Source organism: Hypanus sabinus, chromosome 10, assembly GCF_030144855.1.
Source record: "Hypanus sabinus isolate sHypSab1 chromosome 10, sHypSab1.hap1, whole genome shotgun sequence".
Taxonomy (NCBI): Eukaryota; Metazoa; Chordata; class Chondrichthyes; order Myliobatiformes; family Dasyatidae; genus Hypanus; species Hypanus sabinus.
In genome coordinates, this window is record NC_082715.1 from 151,590,153 (window position 1) to 151,608,324 (window position 18,172).

The 18,172-nt window shown below is 44.5% G+C and overlaps 1 protein-coding gene across 8 annotated transcripts in view; it reads right to left on the reverse strand.

Annotated features, from left to right (window-relative positions):
* The window catches only part of depdc5 (DEP domain containing 5, GATOR1 subcomplex subunit), a 252,686-nt gene extending 242,934 nt beyond the window's left edge, over positions 1–9,752 (reverse strand). For 4 of the 8 annotated variants that reach the window (XM_059983250.1, XM_059983249.1, XM_059983251.1 and 1 more), the window contains exons 1-5: positions 9,583–9,751; positions 5,495–5,582; positions 4,445–4,491; positions 799–884; positions 189–293 (exon numbers count right to left, since the gene is read on the reverse strand). In XM_059983250.1, the coding sequence (XP_059839233.1) occupies positions 189–293; positions 799–884; positions 4,445–4,491; positions 5,495–5,582; positions 9,583–9,640 (384 nt within the window). In that variant the 5' untranslated portion in view covers positions 9,641–9,751. Of the gene's footprint in view, positions 1–188; positions 294–798; positions 885–4,444; positions 4,492–5,494; positions 5,583–9,582 lie in introns of all 8 variants that reach the window. The other 4 variants (XR_009514532.1, XR_009514533.1, XM_059983254.1 and 1 more) reach the window with 3 other exon arrangements.
* Positions 9,753–18,172: the final 8,420 nt, after the last annotated feature.

Sequence of the window (18,172 nt, forward strand, 5' to 3'; positions counted from 1 at the left end):
TTCAGAGTCCAGTCAACAGCCAGTCGGGAGTTTGAGGCCTCATGTTCAGTGTCCTGTTAGCAGAGAGTTCAGAGTTTGAGGCCTAGTGTTCAGTACCATTAGCAGCAAGTCCGGGGTTTGAGGTCTAATGTTCAGTCCTGTTAGCAGAGAGTCTGGAGTTTGAGGCCTCATGTTCAGAGTCCTGTTACCTGCAAGTCCAGGGTTTGAGGCTTCACGTTCAGAGACCAGTTAGCTGCACATCCGGAGTTTGAGGACTGGTGTACAGAATCCTCATTTTTCATCACTGGCAATTCCTGGAGTCAATACCAAAGATCAAAGCTCAATGGTCAATCAGAAGTACAGAACTCTGCAAAAGCCCAAGTCTGTGAATCCACTAGGAAAGACAAAGTCCAAAATCTGCGGATCCTTGAGACCATGGGAAGTGAAAGTCAACCTGCCTGTCTGTGAGTGTGTAGGTGGGTGGGAGGAAGTAAAGGGACTTGTTTTGTTGTTGTATTCTGTGTCATTCTAACAAGCATTGTGGCCGTGCTACGTTGGCGTTGGAATATGTAGCGGCACTTGCCGGCTGCCCCAGCACAACCTTAGGTTCTGTTAGTTGTTGGCACAAACAACACATTTCACTGTATGCTTCGATCTACACATGATAAATAAATCTGAATTGAAATGCTGAATTAAACAGGGAATGGGGCTACGAGCAATATTTCAAGAGCAGGGATGGACTTGAATGGTTGAAAAGTGCCCTTCTACATTGTAAGAAAATACAAAAAAATGAAAACAAAACTCCAATATGAGCTTTACCTTGGGATCCACAATGTTCACATAGACATCCTGGTAAGCTCGGAGTTTAAATACCTGGGCAACAGTCTGGTCCACACTGATAGTTTCTGAAGGAAAAAAAACAAAGGCAAAAAGGATAATTAATATAAATTTAATTTTACATTTAATGTCAATTCAATTTTATCTGGCAGAATTCTAATCACAAACAAGAGAAGTTCTACAGATGCTGGAACAAAATGCTGGAGTATGGACATATCAGAATGGAATTAAAATGGGAAGTGAAATTAAAATAGGTGGCCAAGGCCAGGCCACCCACTTTAATTCCAGTTCGCATTCCCATTCCAATACGCCCATCCATGGCCTCCTCCTCCTCCTCCTCTGTCATGATTAGGCCACACTTAGGTTGGAGGAACAACACCTTGTATTCCGTTTGGGTAGCCTCCAACCTGATGGCATGAAGATCGATTTCTCAAACTTCCGGTAATGCCTCCAAACCCAACCATCTCCCATCCCCTTTTCCCTCCCTCACCTTGCCTGCCCATCAACACCTTCTGGTGCTCCTCCTGCTCTCCTCCCTTTTTTTTTTCTTTTCTTCCATGGCCTTCTCTTTCTTTCACCAATCAACTTCCCAGCTCTTTGCTTCATCCCTCCCCCTCCAAGTTTCACCTATCGCCTGGTGTTTCTCTCTCCCCTCCTCCCACCTTTCAAATCTACTCCTCAGCTTTCTTCTCCACTCCTACCGAAGTGTTTTGGCCCAAAATGTCGATTATGCTTTTTTCCATAGACGCTGCCTGGTCTGCTGAGTTCCTCCGCACTGTTCAGAAATGACTACAACAACATGAGTTTGAACACAGATCTTTCATTCAGTGACATTATCCCAAACTACTCTACACCAGCTGACCTTCTGCATTTAGGGACGGGTCTAAGGTCAAAGGTTGGAGAACAAGTCAATCCCTAACCAATGTTAGGAGAGCAAAGATCAGAGTGACAAGAGGGTTTTCTGGAAAGGCAGGATTTTGGGAAATATTTTCAATACTCCAGAGCAGGAGACAACAACTGGAGAGCTAACTACAGGCTGGCTAGGATATGAAATGTTATTTTTGAAGGACAGACAAAGTGCAAGATTTATAAAGTGGCATCACAACAGCAGGAATAGGTTAGGACTTTATTTCCTAGAGCACAGGAGGATGAGGGGGGATTTAACACAGAAATACTAAATTATAGGGTATAGATAGAGAAAATGCAAGCAGGCTTTTTTCTACTGAGGTTGACTGAGACAAGAACAATTGGTCATAGATTAAGGGTGAAAGGTGAAATATTTAAGGGAAGCTGTGTAACAATTTGATCAGTTTGAACAGTAACTTTTTCACTGGATATACATGTGGCAATAATAAATCAATTCTAACAAGTCTTCAGCTATGTGCCAGTACCTGGTGTGTAATACTCATGTTATAGGAACGCCAGAATTGGAAAAGTGACCGATAGAAATCATGCACTTTGGCAGAAGGAATAAAGGTGTATCCTATTTGCTAAAATGGGAGTAAATCCAGAAAGAAGTATAAAGGATCTTGGGAATTCTTGTACAGGATTCCCTAAAGATTCAGTCTGTGGTGAGGAAGGTAAATGCAATGTTAGCATCCATTTTGAGAGAATCAGAATATGAAAGCAAAGATGTAATGTTGCGACTTTATAAAGCATCGGTCAGACCACACTTGGAGTACTTTGAGCAGGTTTGGGCCTCTTATCTGAGAAAAGACATGCTGGCAATGGAGAAGGTCCAGAGGAGGTTTGTGAGAATGATCCAGGAATTTAAGGAGAAAAAACCGCGCAGGTACTCACTGGAATTAAGAGAATGAGGGGAGAAATCTCATTGAAACCTATCAAATATTGAAAGGCTATGAAAGAACATGGAGAGGATGTTCCAATAGTGGGAGAGTTCATGACCAGAGGGCTCAGCCTCAGAATGGATGGGCATCCATTTGGAACTGATAGGTTCTTTATTAGTAAGGGTGTCAATGATTACTGAGAGAAGACAGGAGAATGGGGTTGAGAGGAATAATAAATCACCCATGCTCAAATCCGCTTGGGAGGTTAGTTAGGAAGATCCAGTTGCTAGATATACATGGTGAGGTAGTAAATTGGATTAGACATTGACTCAATGGGAGAAGTCAGACAGTGGTAGTGGAGGATTGCTACTCTGAGTGGAGGCCTGTGACTGGTGGTGTGCCACAGGGATCAGTGCTGGGTTCATTGTTATTTGTCATCTAGATCAATGATCTGGATGATAATGTGGTAAATTGGATCAGCAAATTTGCTGATGATACAAAGATTGGAGGTGTAGTGGACAGTGAGGAAGGTTTTCAAAGCTTGCAGAGGGATCTGGACTGGCTGGAAAAATGGGCTGACAAATGGCAGATGGAGTTTAATACAGACAAGTGTGAGGTATTGCACTTTGGAAGGACAAACCAAGGTAGAACATTCAAGGTAAATGGTAGGACACTGAGGAGTGCGGTAGAAAAGAGGGATCCAGGAATACAGATACAAAATTCCCTGAAAGTGGCATCACAGGTAGAAAGGGTAGTAAAAAGAGCTTTTGGTACATTGGCCTTTATAAACCAAAGTATTGAGTATAAGAGTTGGAATGTTATGGTGAGGTTGTATAAGGCATTGGTGAGGCTGAATTTGGAGTATTGTGAGCAGTTTTGGTCACCGAATTACAGGAAGGATATTAATAAGGTTGAAAGAGTGCAGAGAAGGTTTACAAGGGTGTTGCTGGGACTTGAGAAACTGAGTTACAGAGAAAGGTTGAATAGGTTAGGACTTTATTCCCTGGAGCGTAGAAGAATGAGGGGAAACTTAATAGAGGTATATAAAATTATGATGGGTATAGATAGAGTGAATGCAAGCAGGCTTTTTCCACTGAGGCTGGGGAGAAAAAAAAAACAGAGGACATTGGTTAAGGGTGAAGGGGGAAAAGTTTAAAGGGAACATTGGGGGGGGGCTTCTTCACACAGAGAGTGGTGGGAGTGTGGAATGAGCTGCCTGTTGAAGTGATAAATGCGGGCTCACTTTTAACATTTAAGAAAAACTTGGACAGGTACATGGATGAGAGGTGTATGGAGGGATATGGGCCAGGTACAGGTCAGTGGGACTAGGCAGGAAAATGGTTCGGCACAGCCAAAAAAGGCCATAAAGCTTGTTTCTGTGCTGTAATGTTCTACGGTTCTACAGCGGACCAGACTTGAAGGGCTAAGTGGTCTAATTCTGTTCCTACATCCTGTGGAGATTAGAAGGAATTTCTTTAGTCAGAGGTTAGTGAATCAGTGGAATTTATTTCCTAATACGACTGTAGACACCAAATCATTAGATATATTTAAAGCGGAGGTTGATATGTTCTTGATCTGTAAAGGCATTATGGGTTATGTGGAGAAGACTGGAGAACGGGATTAAGAGGGAAAATAAATCAGCCATGATGGAATGGCACAGCAGACTCAATAGGCTGAATGGCCTAATTCTGCCCATGTCTTATCACCTTATGACTATAAGCGGGTCAGATACACATTACACTCAGTTTTAATACTGATTATCCCACCTTTAAACACTGTTCTCAAACTGAAGTCCCACCATTCCAACCACTACAAACACGCAAAGGAACTCAAGCCATTACCTTTCTGCAGATCTTCTCTCAATGACTTCACCTGCAGAAGAAGAGGGCTGCAAAGAGAGATCACAAGAGTATTGAGCAACAAGCAGAGAAGGAATAAGGGTGTCAAATGTGGACACCCTCCCCCCAAAGACATATCATACTGTGGAAATTGTAAACAGTACAATATCAGATTCAGTTTCATTTAACCTCCCCTGCCCCCTCCAGGGTCCCTGGCCTTGCCCTCCCAAGGCTATATGTACGATCCAATATCACATGTTCCTGCAGCAGACCCCAAAAACCAAATCAATCCCAGCACCTACCACATGATTGCAATTGAGCAAAATGTACCAGCAATGCAATATCTGCAAATTACTGCAATTAATAAAAGTAGCTGCAACTTTTCTCCAATCTGGTCCTCATCATCCTCAATTCTGTCAACATTCAGAAAATCATCTCACAGTCTGCAAGCCAAGTTAAAGGAAGTAAATTTTTAAACTGAAATGTTTCTCCAGCAAAAATGTGTTTTGAACATGCAGCCTCTGTTGTGAGGCAGGATATACAGCAACCAGTTTCAACACAAGCTCCCACTAATATAATCCCTACAAAATCTCCCAGTGATATTGGCTAAGGGAGGAGTGTTTACCAGCAGATGACATCAGGAATGAGGACTCAGTGACTTCCTCAGACAGAAATTTTGGAGATTTTAATGCAGCCTGACTCCTATTTCAGTGAAATTATGAAGTCTCCCACTTTAACAAGTTTCACAAATGATCCCTGTTGACCCAGCATTCCCTGAATCTGCAACCTTCAAAACCAAAAAAGGACACAGGCAGCAGCCACATGAAAACACAACCGCCGCACCTCCATCCGCAGACTGCCACACCGCCATGCGTCTCATGGATGCCAAAACTAAATCTGGAACACCTTCCTTGAGAGCACCAGCAGATGAAGAGGCAGTTCACCACCACAGGCAATTTGGCAGATCAATAAATGCTGCCCTTGTCAGCACTGCTCACATCTCAACAAATTAACTCTTTAAACCATTTAACAGTTCTTTAAAATGGTACCAACCTGTATTCATCATTGACGTATGCAATCTCCACAATGTCCCCAAGTCTCACCTGGGGGAAGACTTTGGGGTTCACCATCAGTTCATAGTCTACAAGAAACAGAAAGACAACATAAGACAATAAGACATAGGAGCAGAATTAGGCCATCTGGCCCACCAAGTCCGCTCCGCCATTCAATCATGGCTGATCATATTTTTCTATCTCCTCCTCAACCCCAGTTCCCGGCCTTCTCCCTGTAACCTTTCATACCTCCACAGCTGCACGTTGCAAAAATTTCCACAAATTCACCAGCCTTTGGCTAAAGAAATTTCTCTGGATCTCTGTTTTGAAAGAGCGCCCCTCTATCCTGAAGCTGTGCCCTCTTGTCCTAGACTCTCCCACCATGGGAAACATCCTTTCCATCTGTCTAGGCCTTTCAACATTCGAAAGGTTTCAATGACATCCCCACCCCACCTCGTTCTTCTGATTTACAGCGAGTACAGACCCGGAGCAATCAAACATTCCTCATATGACAACCCTTTCATTCCTGGAATCATCCTTGTGAACCTCCTCTGGACCCACTCCAATACTAGCACATCTTTCCTAAGATGAGGGGCCCAAAACTGTTCACAATACTCAAGGTGAGGCCTCACCAGTGCCTTATAAAGCCTCAGCATCACATCCATGCTCTTGTATTCCAGACCTCTTGAAATGGATGCTAACATGGCATTTGCCTTCCTCACTACCAACTCAAACTGCAAGTTAACCTTCAGGGTGTTCTGCGCAAGGACTCCCAAGCCCCACTGCATCACAGATTCCTGGATTTCCTCCCCATTTAGAAAATAGTCCACACATTTATTTCTACTACCAAAGTGCATAACCATGCATTTTCCAACATTGTATTTCATTTGCCACTTTCTTGCCCATTCTCCTAATCTGTCTAAGTCCTTCTGCATCCTACCTGTTTCCTCAACATTATCTGCCCCTCCACCAATCTTCATATCATCTGCAATCTTGGCAATAAAGCCATCTATTCCATCATCTAAATCATTTATATACAGCATAAAAAGAAGTGGTCCCAACACCAACCCCTCAGAACACCACATGTCACTGGCAGCCAAACAGAAAAGGATCCTTTTATTCCCACTCGCTGCCTCCTACCAATCAGCCAATAAAACATAGAACATTAGAATAGTAATGCACAGTACAGGCCCTTTGGCCCACAATGTTGTGCCAACACTTAAACCCTGCCTCCCATATACCCCTCCCACTTTAAATTCCTCCATATACCTGTTTAGTAGTCTCTTAAACTTCAGTAGTGTACCTGCCTCCACCACTGCCTCAGGCAGTGCACTCCATGCACTAACCACTCTCAGAGTAAAAAACATTCCTCTAATATCCCCCTTGAACTTTCCACCCCTTACCTTAAAGTCATGTCCTGTTGTATTGAGCAGTGGTGCCCTGGGGAAGAGGTGCTGGCTGTCCACTCTGTCTATTCCTCTTAATATCTTGTATATCTCTATCATGTCTCCTCTCACCCCCCTTCTCTCCAAAGTGTAAAGCCCAAGCTCCCTTAATCTCTGATCATAATCCATACTCTCTAAACCAGGCAGCATCCTGGTAAATCTCCTCTGTACCCTTTCCAATGCTTTCACATCCTTCCTATAGTGAGGCGACCAGAACTGGATACAGTACTCCAAGTGTGACCTAACTAAGTTTTATAGAGCTGCATCATTACATCGCGTCTCTTAAACTCTATCCCTCAACTTATGAAAGCTTTCTTAACTACCCTATCTACCTGTGAGAAAACTTTCAGGGATATGTGGACATGTACCTCCAGATCCCTCTGCTCCTCCACACCACCAAGTATCCCGCCATTTACTTTGTACTCTTCCTTGGAGTTTGTCCTTCCAAAGTGTACCTCCTCACACTTCTCCTGGTTGAACTCCATCTGCCATTTCTCAGCCACTTCTGCATCCTATCAATGTCTCTCTGCAATCTTTGACAATCCTCTACACTATCCACAACACCACCAGCCTTTGTGTCGTCTGCAAACTTGCCAACCCACCCTTCTACCCCCACATTCAGGTTGTTAATAAAAATCACAAGAAGTAGAGGTCCCAGAACCGACCCTTGTGGGACACCACTAGTCACAACCATGTTAATACTCTATGTTATAATAATACTAACCATGTTAGTAACTTTCATGTAATACCATGGGCTCTTAACTTGGTAAGCATGTATGGCACCTTGTCAAAGGCCTTCTGAAAGTCCAATACACAACCTCCACTGCATCCCCTTTATCTATCCTACTTGTAATCTCCTTAAAGAATTCCAACATGTTCATCAGGCAGGATTTTCCCTGAAGGAAACCACGCTGACTTTGTCCTATCTTGTCCTGTGTCACCATGTACTCCATCACCTCATCCTTAACAATTGACTAACATCTTCCTATCCACTGAGGGCAAGCTAACTGGTCTATAACTTCCTTTCTGTTGCCTTCCTCCTTTCTTAAAGAGTGGAGTAACATTTGTAATTTTTCAGTCCTCTGGCACCATGCCAGAGTCCAATGATTTTTGAAAGATCATTTCTAATGCCACCACAATCTCTAACACGACATCTTTCAGAACCCTAGGGTGCAGTTGCTCTGGTCCGTGTGACTTAAGTACCTTTAAGTCTTCCAGATTTTTCAGCACCTTTTCTCTTGTAACAGCAACTGCACCAACTTTTCTTCCTTCACACACAACATCAGGCAAACTGCTAGTGTCTTCCATAGTGAAGACTGACGCAAAATACTCACTTAGTTCATCAGCCATCTTCTTGTCCCCCGTTATTATTCCTCCTGCCTCATTCACTAGCAGTCCTATATCCACTCTCATTTCTCTTTTATTTTCAACATACTTTAAAAGACTTTTACTATCCACTTTGATATTATTTGCTAGCTTGCTTTCAAATCTCATCTTTTCCCTTCTAATGATTTTTCAGTTGCTTTCTGTAGGTTTTTAAAACTAATTTGCTGTATACCCTTTCTTGTGCTTTTACAATAGCCTTGACTTCCCTTGTCAGCCATGGCTGTACTATTATACCATTTAAGTATTTCTTCATTTTTGGAATACACGTGTCCTGCACCTTCCTCACTTTTCCCAACAAAGCACGCCAACATGAAAAAAGTCACCTGTCTATTCAGCACACTTTTCCCACACGCAGCAAACAATCATCTCACATATTTATTTGTTTGGAGAGAAATAGTTCTGTAACTATCTCCTGACATCAACCCTGGCCCACAACTACCACCACTCCCCATCTTTTCTCAAATGCCAAAAGGTAAGCAAAATGGCTCGATTCCATTTCACTGTGATGTTATCCAACTTTCAAACTGTGATTTTATTTGCATTTAGCAAAGTAAAAGAGACGAAAAGAAAATCACTCATCACCTTAGAGGAATTGAACAGATAAAGCTGAATGGTGAGAGTCTCGACAGTGAAATTTTCTTGTGGCATTCATCCCTTCAGCTGAACATGTATCAGACGTGGCTGTGAGTTATTGTCAGGTAAGGAACCATGTATTCTAAAGTAAGTGGAGACTGGAAACTGCACTCACACTATCCTTGGGATTATGTGTGCCTTCAAGTTTTAGAGTTTATTTTGATATAGAGTCAGAGGTAATGAAGAAGCAGTGTCACTGGGAGCAGTGTAGGTGGCTAAACTACATTGTCAGCTTTGCTAAGTAAGAGTTCTGGTGTTGTCAGCATTTACCAGCAGAGTCCACAGAGCTATCTGATAGGATTGGTAACCCGGCAGATTGGTGACAGTACACAGAGTGCTAACCAGTGGGGTCCATAGGGCAATAACAGGGAATGAAAAAAAAGCCAAGGGTCTGGAGGGGGCACACGAACAGGAACACATGTGTTCCTATCCCAAGTCAGTGCCCCGAATACCCATCTTTTTCACACTTTCTCCTTCTCGACTCCAAACGCTCCTCTCAGATCTATATCCTTTCCTCGGCCTCTGTCCCGTTCTCCATCCCCACCCGGTCAGCCCCTCCTGATCACTCTTTCTCTCCCCCCTTCTTCCCCCTCTTGCATTGCAATCCCATCAATTCCATTCTCACCGCTGCCTCCGAACCCCTTTTTGTGAATCCACAGTTTGTAGACCCTGTTGGTTCTCATTCTGGCAGCGGGCTAGCGCAGAAAGCCGAGGCCACCGCAGCCTGTATCACTCCGGAGGTCTGTTCAGGGGCACCAACAGTTTCCGGGCAAAATGGTTCCGGCCGCCGGCTCTCCCTCACGTGATTCAAATCCATTCTCCTTCACGTGACCCGGAGATGGCGCCGGCGGCTCGAGGCGACTTCCGGCCGGCGGGAGGAGTCTTTGTACCGGTAATCGAATTTCCAAATCCCTTCTCTGTGCTTTGGGAGAGTTATAACCTCTGTTGTATTCATTGGAATAACATGGTGCCGTAACAACTACCTCGACGTCAGAAACGCAAAAGAGTTGTCTATATCAACATTGCTGAAGATTAGACGGTTGACAGCTTGTTGAGTGAATATGACCAATAGCCTGTCCTAGTCCAACCATAAAGACATCACAGTCAAGAAAGCGCGAAATGATATTCCCGGGCACATTAGAGTAGACAGCCAAGAATAACGGGCAGTAAGTTGTTCTACCTTAATGCACTGTGTATTGATCTGATCTGTATCAACAGTATGCAAGACAAGTTTTTCACTATACCTTGGTGCATGTGACTACAATAAACCAATTCCAACAAGTCTACAGCAAATTCCTGATGGATGAGGCTCAAATGTCGCTCTAAGACCCACCTCAGCTAGGACACTTAACTACTGGTGAGCATTAACTACTTGTAACCCAACAGAAACATGCCAAGACGGATCAGGTAGAATATCTGATGCTAGGTCATATAAGTAGGTTTTTGCAAATAAAGCAATGTGAGGCACTTAATGTTTCTGAAAACTGTAGCAATTAATTTATTGAACACCAAAAAAATGAGCACCAACTGCACTAAAAACCTAACTAACTCATCATGTCAGACCAGCCTTTTAAAGTGAAACACAAACCCAATGTCAGTGATTGTGAATTATGTACATTTCCACCAATTATATCACCTGACACAGCAACCCCACCCAGAATTCACTAAAGCCAGCATTGTGAGCCATTCCGGAGTTCAGACAAGTCGCCCGGCTCAGATCCTGTGCTCCATGAGTGGATGCCTCTGGCTCGTCCGGAAGTTTGTTGATCATGCCAACATTCATTGTCTGGGAAACTTAAGGAGTGGGGAAACCACTCGCATATGATCATGTCGTGACACCAGGGGCATGGTAGCGGAATCCTCCAAATCCTGGTGAGCTGGTTTAAGGCGATCAACTGAAATACATTCAGTTTTACCCCTCTTATCTATATTAAAAGTCTTCTGTCCCTGTTCCAGAATGGGCCAACATAAGGGGGTCTAAGGGGTGTGCATCATGGCAGACGAAAACAAACGCAGAGCGTGGGTCAACAGGAATCCAGGAGTTCTGTACACCATGGTGAGAAGTAGGAATCAGTGAAAAGGAATTGATTTTATTGAGGAGGGCAGAATGCTGTTTAGACCAGGTGGCCTTAGCATCAAGAATGAAATCACCTGGCACTTGCAATGGCTGTCCATATACAAACTCAGTCATGGCTGACTGCAGGTACTCTTTTGGAGTTGTTCTGAGCCCAAGAAGGACCTGTGGGAGATGATCTTGCCACCATTCATCTGTCAGGAAAGCTCTCAGAGCAGCCTTTAAGGTGCAGTGAAACCGTTCACATAGGCCATTGGACTGTGGGTGATATGCCGTGGTGTGATGTAGCATTATGCCAATGTTCTGTCCATCACAGACCAGAGGCCTGAAATGAATGACCGCAGTCAGAGGTAATATCAGGTGGGGTGCCAAACTGAGCAACCCAGGTGCTGATGATCGCCCAAGCCACATCTCTGGCAGTCGTCAATGCTAGGGCCCATCTGGGGGTACCGTCTCTATGGTAAGGAGGTGTGTGAAACCACAGGGTGGCGGGGTAGAGAGGATCAACAAGATGCACATTGACACAGTTAAACTGTCGCTTGGGACCTCAGAAGGTGCCAATGGCACCTGAACATGATGGTTAGCTCCAATCTTGCACGTCCTTTCTGAGGCCGTGCCAAACAAACTTCAGTGCAACCCATTACTGTGAGGCCTTCCAGCCCAGGTGCAAGAGGCCAGGTATGAAGTTCAAAACAGTTCGCCTCCAGTTTGTGGGCGCTACGGGGTGAGGGCAACCAGTTGAGACTTCGCACAGGAGAGAAGCCCCAACTTTCCTGAAATTAATGTCAGCTAGCTGCAGGCCTGTGGCTACTGTTTGGTAAGCCTGAACCTCTCGGTCAGTTACATGGTTAGCTGCCATGCTGGCATAGTCAACCCCCTTGTTTATGGCCTCAAAATCTGGCCATGAGAGGCAATCAGTCATGGTATTATTTTTCCCCTTGTTTTACATCTATGCCCATGCGCATAGACTGGACCCAAAAAGCTGGCAATCGTGAAGGCTGAGTTTGCCAACATGGAAAGACTTGGCATTGTGCGCCAGTCGAATAGCCCTGGGTTTCACCCTCTATATGGCCCCTAAGTCTGATAATGGTTGCTACCCATGTGGAGGTTACTGTTGCCTTAATGAGGCCACCACCCCCGATCATTACCTGGTCACATACATCCAAGACTTTTCAACATATTTAGATGGAAAGTCAATTTTCTCCAAAGTCAGTTTAGTTAGGGACTACCAACAGGTTCCTGTGTGCTTGGAGGACATTCCTGAAACAACTGTGATAACTCCATTGGGCCCGTTTGAGTTTCTGCATATGCCGTTTCGGCTGAAAAATGCAGCACAGACTTTCCAATGGCTGATGGACTCTGTATTAAAAAATTTTTGGTTTACCTGGATGACATACTAGTCACCAGTGCATTCAAATCTGAACGTTTCTCATCTCTGCACATTTTTCGAGTGCTTAAGTCAACACGGATTGATTATTAACCCTGCTAAATGCCAGTTGGGTTGTCAACCATTGACTTCCTCAGCTTTCGCATTTCTGCAGGTGTGAAGCCTCTCCCATCAAAGGCCAGGTGTTGTTGCTGCCGTGCAGACCAAGAGTCTGATATTTTGGCCATCGTGTGCACGAGGGGTTTGTGAAATGGCCACCTTCGAAAAGAAAATGAAAATGGCAGACAGCCAGGAAGGAACCAAGAAGCTCACGGTCAAACGTACTGTACTGCCTTTCGGGGGAAGGGAGCTGCTGGCTGAAGACAGCGAGCAGCTGCCACACACCTCCAACCAACCATTCGAGCACAGCATCCACAGCATAGTCTGAAGCATCAGTAGTAATGGCTATGGGTGTCAGTAGTGTCGTGTTAGAAAGAGCCCTGGTCATGTCCGCTGACCAGTCAAGCACTTGACTCAGGGTGTAGCCTTTAAGCGCACTCACAGGGTAAACATAAGTTCAGGAGCTCATGGAATGAAGTGGTGATAGAAATTCACCACACCTAAAAACTCCTGTTGTTTTTGTGTAGTGTTGGCTGATGGGAAATCCATAATAGTGGCGACCTTTGATGGGAGAGGCTTCACACCTGCAGAAATGCGATAGCTGAGGAAGTCAATGGTTGACAACCCAACTGGCATTTAGCAGAGTTAATAATCAATCCGTGTTGACTTAAGCACTCGAAAAATGTGCAGAGATGAGAAACGTTCAGATTTGAATGCACTGGTGACTAGTATGTCATCCAGGTAAACAAAAAAATTTTTAATACAGAGTCCATTAGCCATTGGAAAGTCTGTGCTGCATTTTTCAGCCGAAACGGCATATGCAGAAACTCAAACGGGCCCAATGGAGTTATCACAGGAATGTCCTCCAAGCACACAGGAACCTGTTGGTAGTCCCTAACTAAACTGACTTTGGAAAAAATTGACTTTCCATCTAAATGTGTTGAAAAGTCTTGGATGTATGTGACCAGGTAATGATCGGGGGTGGTGGCCTCATTAAGGCACCAGTAACCTCCACATGGGTAGCAACCATTATCAGACTTAGGGGCCATATAGAGGGTAAAACCCAGGGCTATTCGACTGGCGCACAATGCCAAGTCTTTCCATGTTGGCAAACTCAGCCTTCACGATTGCCAGCTTTTTGGGTCCAGTCATTTGTGGGAATGTGGTGTTATGTGACTAGTGGAGAATGTGGGTTTGATGAAGTTTGGGAATTCGCTCAGCAGTCGAGTAAGCTCACATGCAGTGGTTCATGCATTTGACAGAGTTGTTACGGAGAACTTACTGGGGGAACAGGGTAACAACCCAAAGTCCTTGATATCAGTTCTTGAGATTGACTAACAGTCCTTAGGCACACAGGAAATCTGCAGCAAGCAGAGGTCTGGCCACTTCAGCCACGATGAAGTCCCATGTGTAGCATTGTCCACTGAAGCAGAATGTCAGCTGTTGTGTCTGGATTCTACTGCAGCTGCTGCCATTGGCAGCCTCCAGTGAGGTTTCATCACTCTTTGCCATCTCATCATAGGCAATACTGGTAGCACACTCACTTGAGCATCCGTAGCACACAAGAAACGTCGCCCTGAAAGGGTGTCAGTCATGATCCTGGCAGCTGAAACCCATGGTGTTCGCAGACTTCTGTTGTCCCAGCCGCAAGGCAGTCAGCACTTCCTAGCATTCATACCAAAGCGAGCATGGTAAAAGCACAGGCCCAACATTGTCTATTTCACAGGTGCAGGTGCCCTTATGTTGGGGGCCTTGCTGACCAGGCTCATTAAGGTAGAAAAAGGAGGAATGATGCACCACTGCCTAGCTGAGTGTAGACTATCAGCCGTTTTATCAAGCTACCTATAGTCCTTCATGGGTGCCTTAGTGAGGGCTATATGAACTGGATCAGGCATTTGCTGCACGAAGAGTTCTTTAAAAATGAAACAAGGATGGTAATTTCCCAGGAGAGACAGCATGTGGCCCATTAGCTTTGACAACTTAGCATTGCCGAGACTGGATAAGGAGAACTGTTTGGCGTGCTCAGACTCTTGATAGTTCAAAAGTCTGTATGAAGTGAGTTTTTAGTGATCGGTATTTATTGTGTTCAGACGGATTCACCGTTCTGATTGCCGTAAAAATGCTGAGCGACGCTATCAAGTAGAAATACTTGGTGGTGTTGGCGGAGATTTCTTGAAGCACGAATTGATCCTCCACTTATATGAATCAAGCGATGCCATTTTGTTCCCAAAACTCCAGCAGTTTCAAAGCAACTGCATTGGTCAACATGTTCAATAACTCTGGAATCATCCTAGATCACTGAGGTCACCAGTGTAGGTTTTTGAAAATAAAATTAAATGAGCCATAGCAACCCATTTATTTAACCAAAAACTGAACACAAAGTGCACTAAAAAATACATTATGTAATTACCCCATCACGTCAGACCAACCCCTTAAAGTGAAACCCCAACTCAATGTCGGTGGTTGTGAATTACGTACATTTCTCCCAATTACATTGTTCTACAGGGTAGGCTGGTAGAATGAACAGACAAGTAACACATGAAATTTAAATAAGGTAATCTACAAAGTGGTATTTTTGACAGAAGAAACAACCAGAAACAAAATAGGTTAAATTTCTCTGTCCTATAGAGTGCAGAGATTCAGAGGGACTGAGAGAAACAGTTCATTTTGTAGTAAAGCCTATAAGATCATGTATATCATAAATGAAGTGCAGAATATGACAACAGAGAAGTTATATTGAAATGTTGTAAAACTTGAAATGGACACAGAGGAGTCCAGCAAAGACAAGTAACACACACAAAATGCCGGAGGGACCTGATGAAGGATCTCAGCCCAAAACATCGACTGTTTACTCTTTTCCATAGATGATGCCTGGCCTGCTGAGTTTTGTGTGTGTGGCCTTCCAGCATCTGCAGATTTTCTCTTTTTTTTTATTGAACTGAAGAGGGGTAACAAAGAAAAGGAATGGGAAGGTATCAAGCGGTATGGTGAGGCAGAAGAAACTTGGGGTGTTTATCCGCAGATCAAGAAAATACTTTAAAAGGCAAGCATTTGTAAACTAATGTTTTAAACATATGACATTTGAGGTAATATCAGACCTGTAGACTTTTCCATAGATGCTGCCTTTTCTTGTTGTTGCTTGGATTTCCAGCATCTGCAGATTTTCTCTTACAAGTCAAGCAAAGAATTTTGATCAGGGTACTTCTTAGTCACGCAGAGTGACTGTGGTTTCTCCCTTGCCATCAGGAAGGCAAAGCAAGAGTACTCGCAGAAAATAAACAGACACATTTTTGACACCAGGAACACACAGCACATGTGGCAAGGGATATAACTTTAACAGATTACAAGTCCACACTGCACATCAATGACAGATACACCTCCCTTCCTGATAGGATGAAGGCCTTTGATACAATGAATGATATGACATTGAGGAAAGCCCCTTCTCCCCAAGGGACACGCACCCTCTCTGGCTGCAGCCAAGGTGATGAAGATCCTACCCAGGTTAAACCCTGCAAGTTTCAAGGCAGCCACTGTCATTCCAGTGCTCAAGAAAACAATGGTAACTGGCCAAACTGAATACCACCCGGTGTCATTGTCCTCAACAATCACAAAATGCTTTGCATGCCTGGTAATGGATCATATAAAATCCTACCTTCCATCCACACCGGACCCTTTCCAGCTTGCCTACCACTCAAACTGGCCCACTGAGGATGCCACAGCCTCAGCCATCCACTCAATCTTGTCCCACCTTGAAAATGATGCCTCGTGTGTAGATATTGCTCATTGACTTCAGCACGGTGTTTTAACGATCATCCCTCAGAGGTTGGTAGGTAAACTGACTTCATTGGGACCTCTCTTTGTAGCTGGATCTTGGACTTCTTGATGGAAAGACCCCAGTCAGTCCAAGTTGGCAGCAACATCTCAAGCTCAGTCACGCTGAGCACTGGTGCTCCCAGGGCTGTGTGCTCAGTCCGCTGCTGTTCACACTGCTGGCTCATGACTGCACTAGCAGATTCAACTCAAATGGTATCATTAAGTTCGCTAATGACAAAATAGTGGTTGGCCTCATCAACAACAATGATGGCATACAGAGAGGAAGTTGAGAAGCTTTGTCAAATGGTGTGAGAACAACAACCCCAGTCTCAACATAGACAAGACAGAAGAGATGGTTTTTTTTTTTTTTAAATAATTTTTTATTGCATTTTTAAATGATTACAAAGTATGAAAAAACAATGTATATAACCCATACCCCCTCCCCTTAACCCCTCCCCCCTGAACACGCAGGTCGACCACACTCCATTGCACCTCAATGGCTCTGCGGTGGAGAGAGTATGTAGCAGAAGGTCCCTTAGTGTGCATATAATGGACAATCTAACTCAGACCCACAACATCTCACTATTCAAGAAGGCAGAAGAGTGTCTACACTTACTGAGGGCAAGCCACCCTGCCCTAATCTAACAACTTTCGACAGGAGCACCATTGAGAGTGCCCTGTCCTGTGTGGTACAGAAGCTGAAAGACCCTAACGAGGATAGTAAAAACCGCCAAGAGGTTCACAAGGGTCACCCTCCCCCATATTTGTGACTTTTACCGGAAGTGCTGTGTGTGAAGGGCCAGAGGCATTGTTGAGGATCTCAGCCACCCATTCCACAATCTCATTGACCCACTGCTGTCAGGAAGGAAGTACAGGAACATCAGGACAAGGACCGCCAGGCTGGGTAACAGCTTGTTCCCTCAGGCTGCAAGACTAATAAATTCCCTGCCACCACCAAGTCTCGTCACTAGCACATGGAGCTGTTTACTGTTCACCTGTGTTGTGCACTTCAGATGCATTTGAATTATTTTTTATTAACTGCTTTTGTAGTAATACTTTGTTTTACTCTATGTGCTGTGTATGATATATGTATGATGGGTGTACTGTGGTCCAGAGGAACACTGTTCGTTTGGGTGTATATATCTACAGTCAGATGACAAACTTGATCTTGAATTGCCCCAGGCAGTTAATCTTATCAACCATTCTAGTTAGCTCCCCACCCTCATCTCCTACCCGTCACTCCCCTCATCTATTACCCAGTTACTCCCCACCCCATCTGTTACCCCTGTCAACCCACCCCCATATAATACACCTGTTACTCCCCACCCCATCTATTACCCCTCTCACTCACCCACTCCCACATACAATACCCCTGTCAGACTCCACCACCATCTATTACCCCTGTCATCACCCTACCCCCATCTATTACCACTGTCATTCCCCAATCTATTACCCCTGCCACTTCCCCATACCTCAAATATTACCCCTGCCACTCACCCCATCTATTACCCCTGACATTCCCACCCCCATTTAATATACATCTGTCTCCCCACCCCCATCTATTACCCCTGTCGACCCACCCAATCTATTACCACATCACTCCCACCCGATCATTACCCCTGTCATCCCAACCCACATCTATTACACCTGTCACACCCACACTCATCTATTACCCTTGACACCCCATCGCAATTTATTATCCTGTCACTCCCCCATCCCCATCAATTATCCCTGACAACCCTCCCATCTTTTACATATGTCACCCCTCATCTATTACTCCAGTAACTCCTCACTCATCCCATCTATTACCCCAGTCACTCCCCACACCCAATCTGTTTCCCC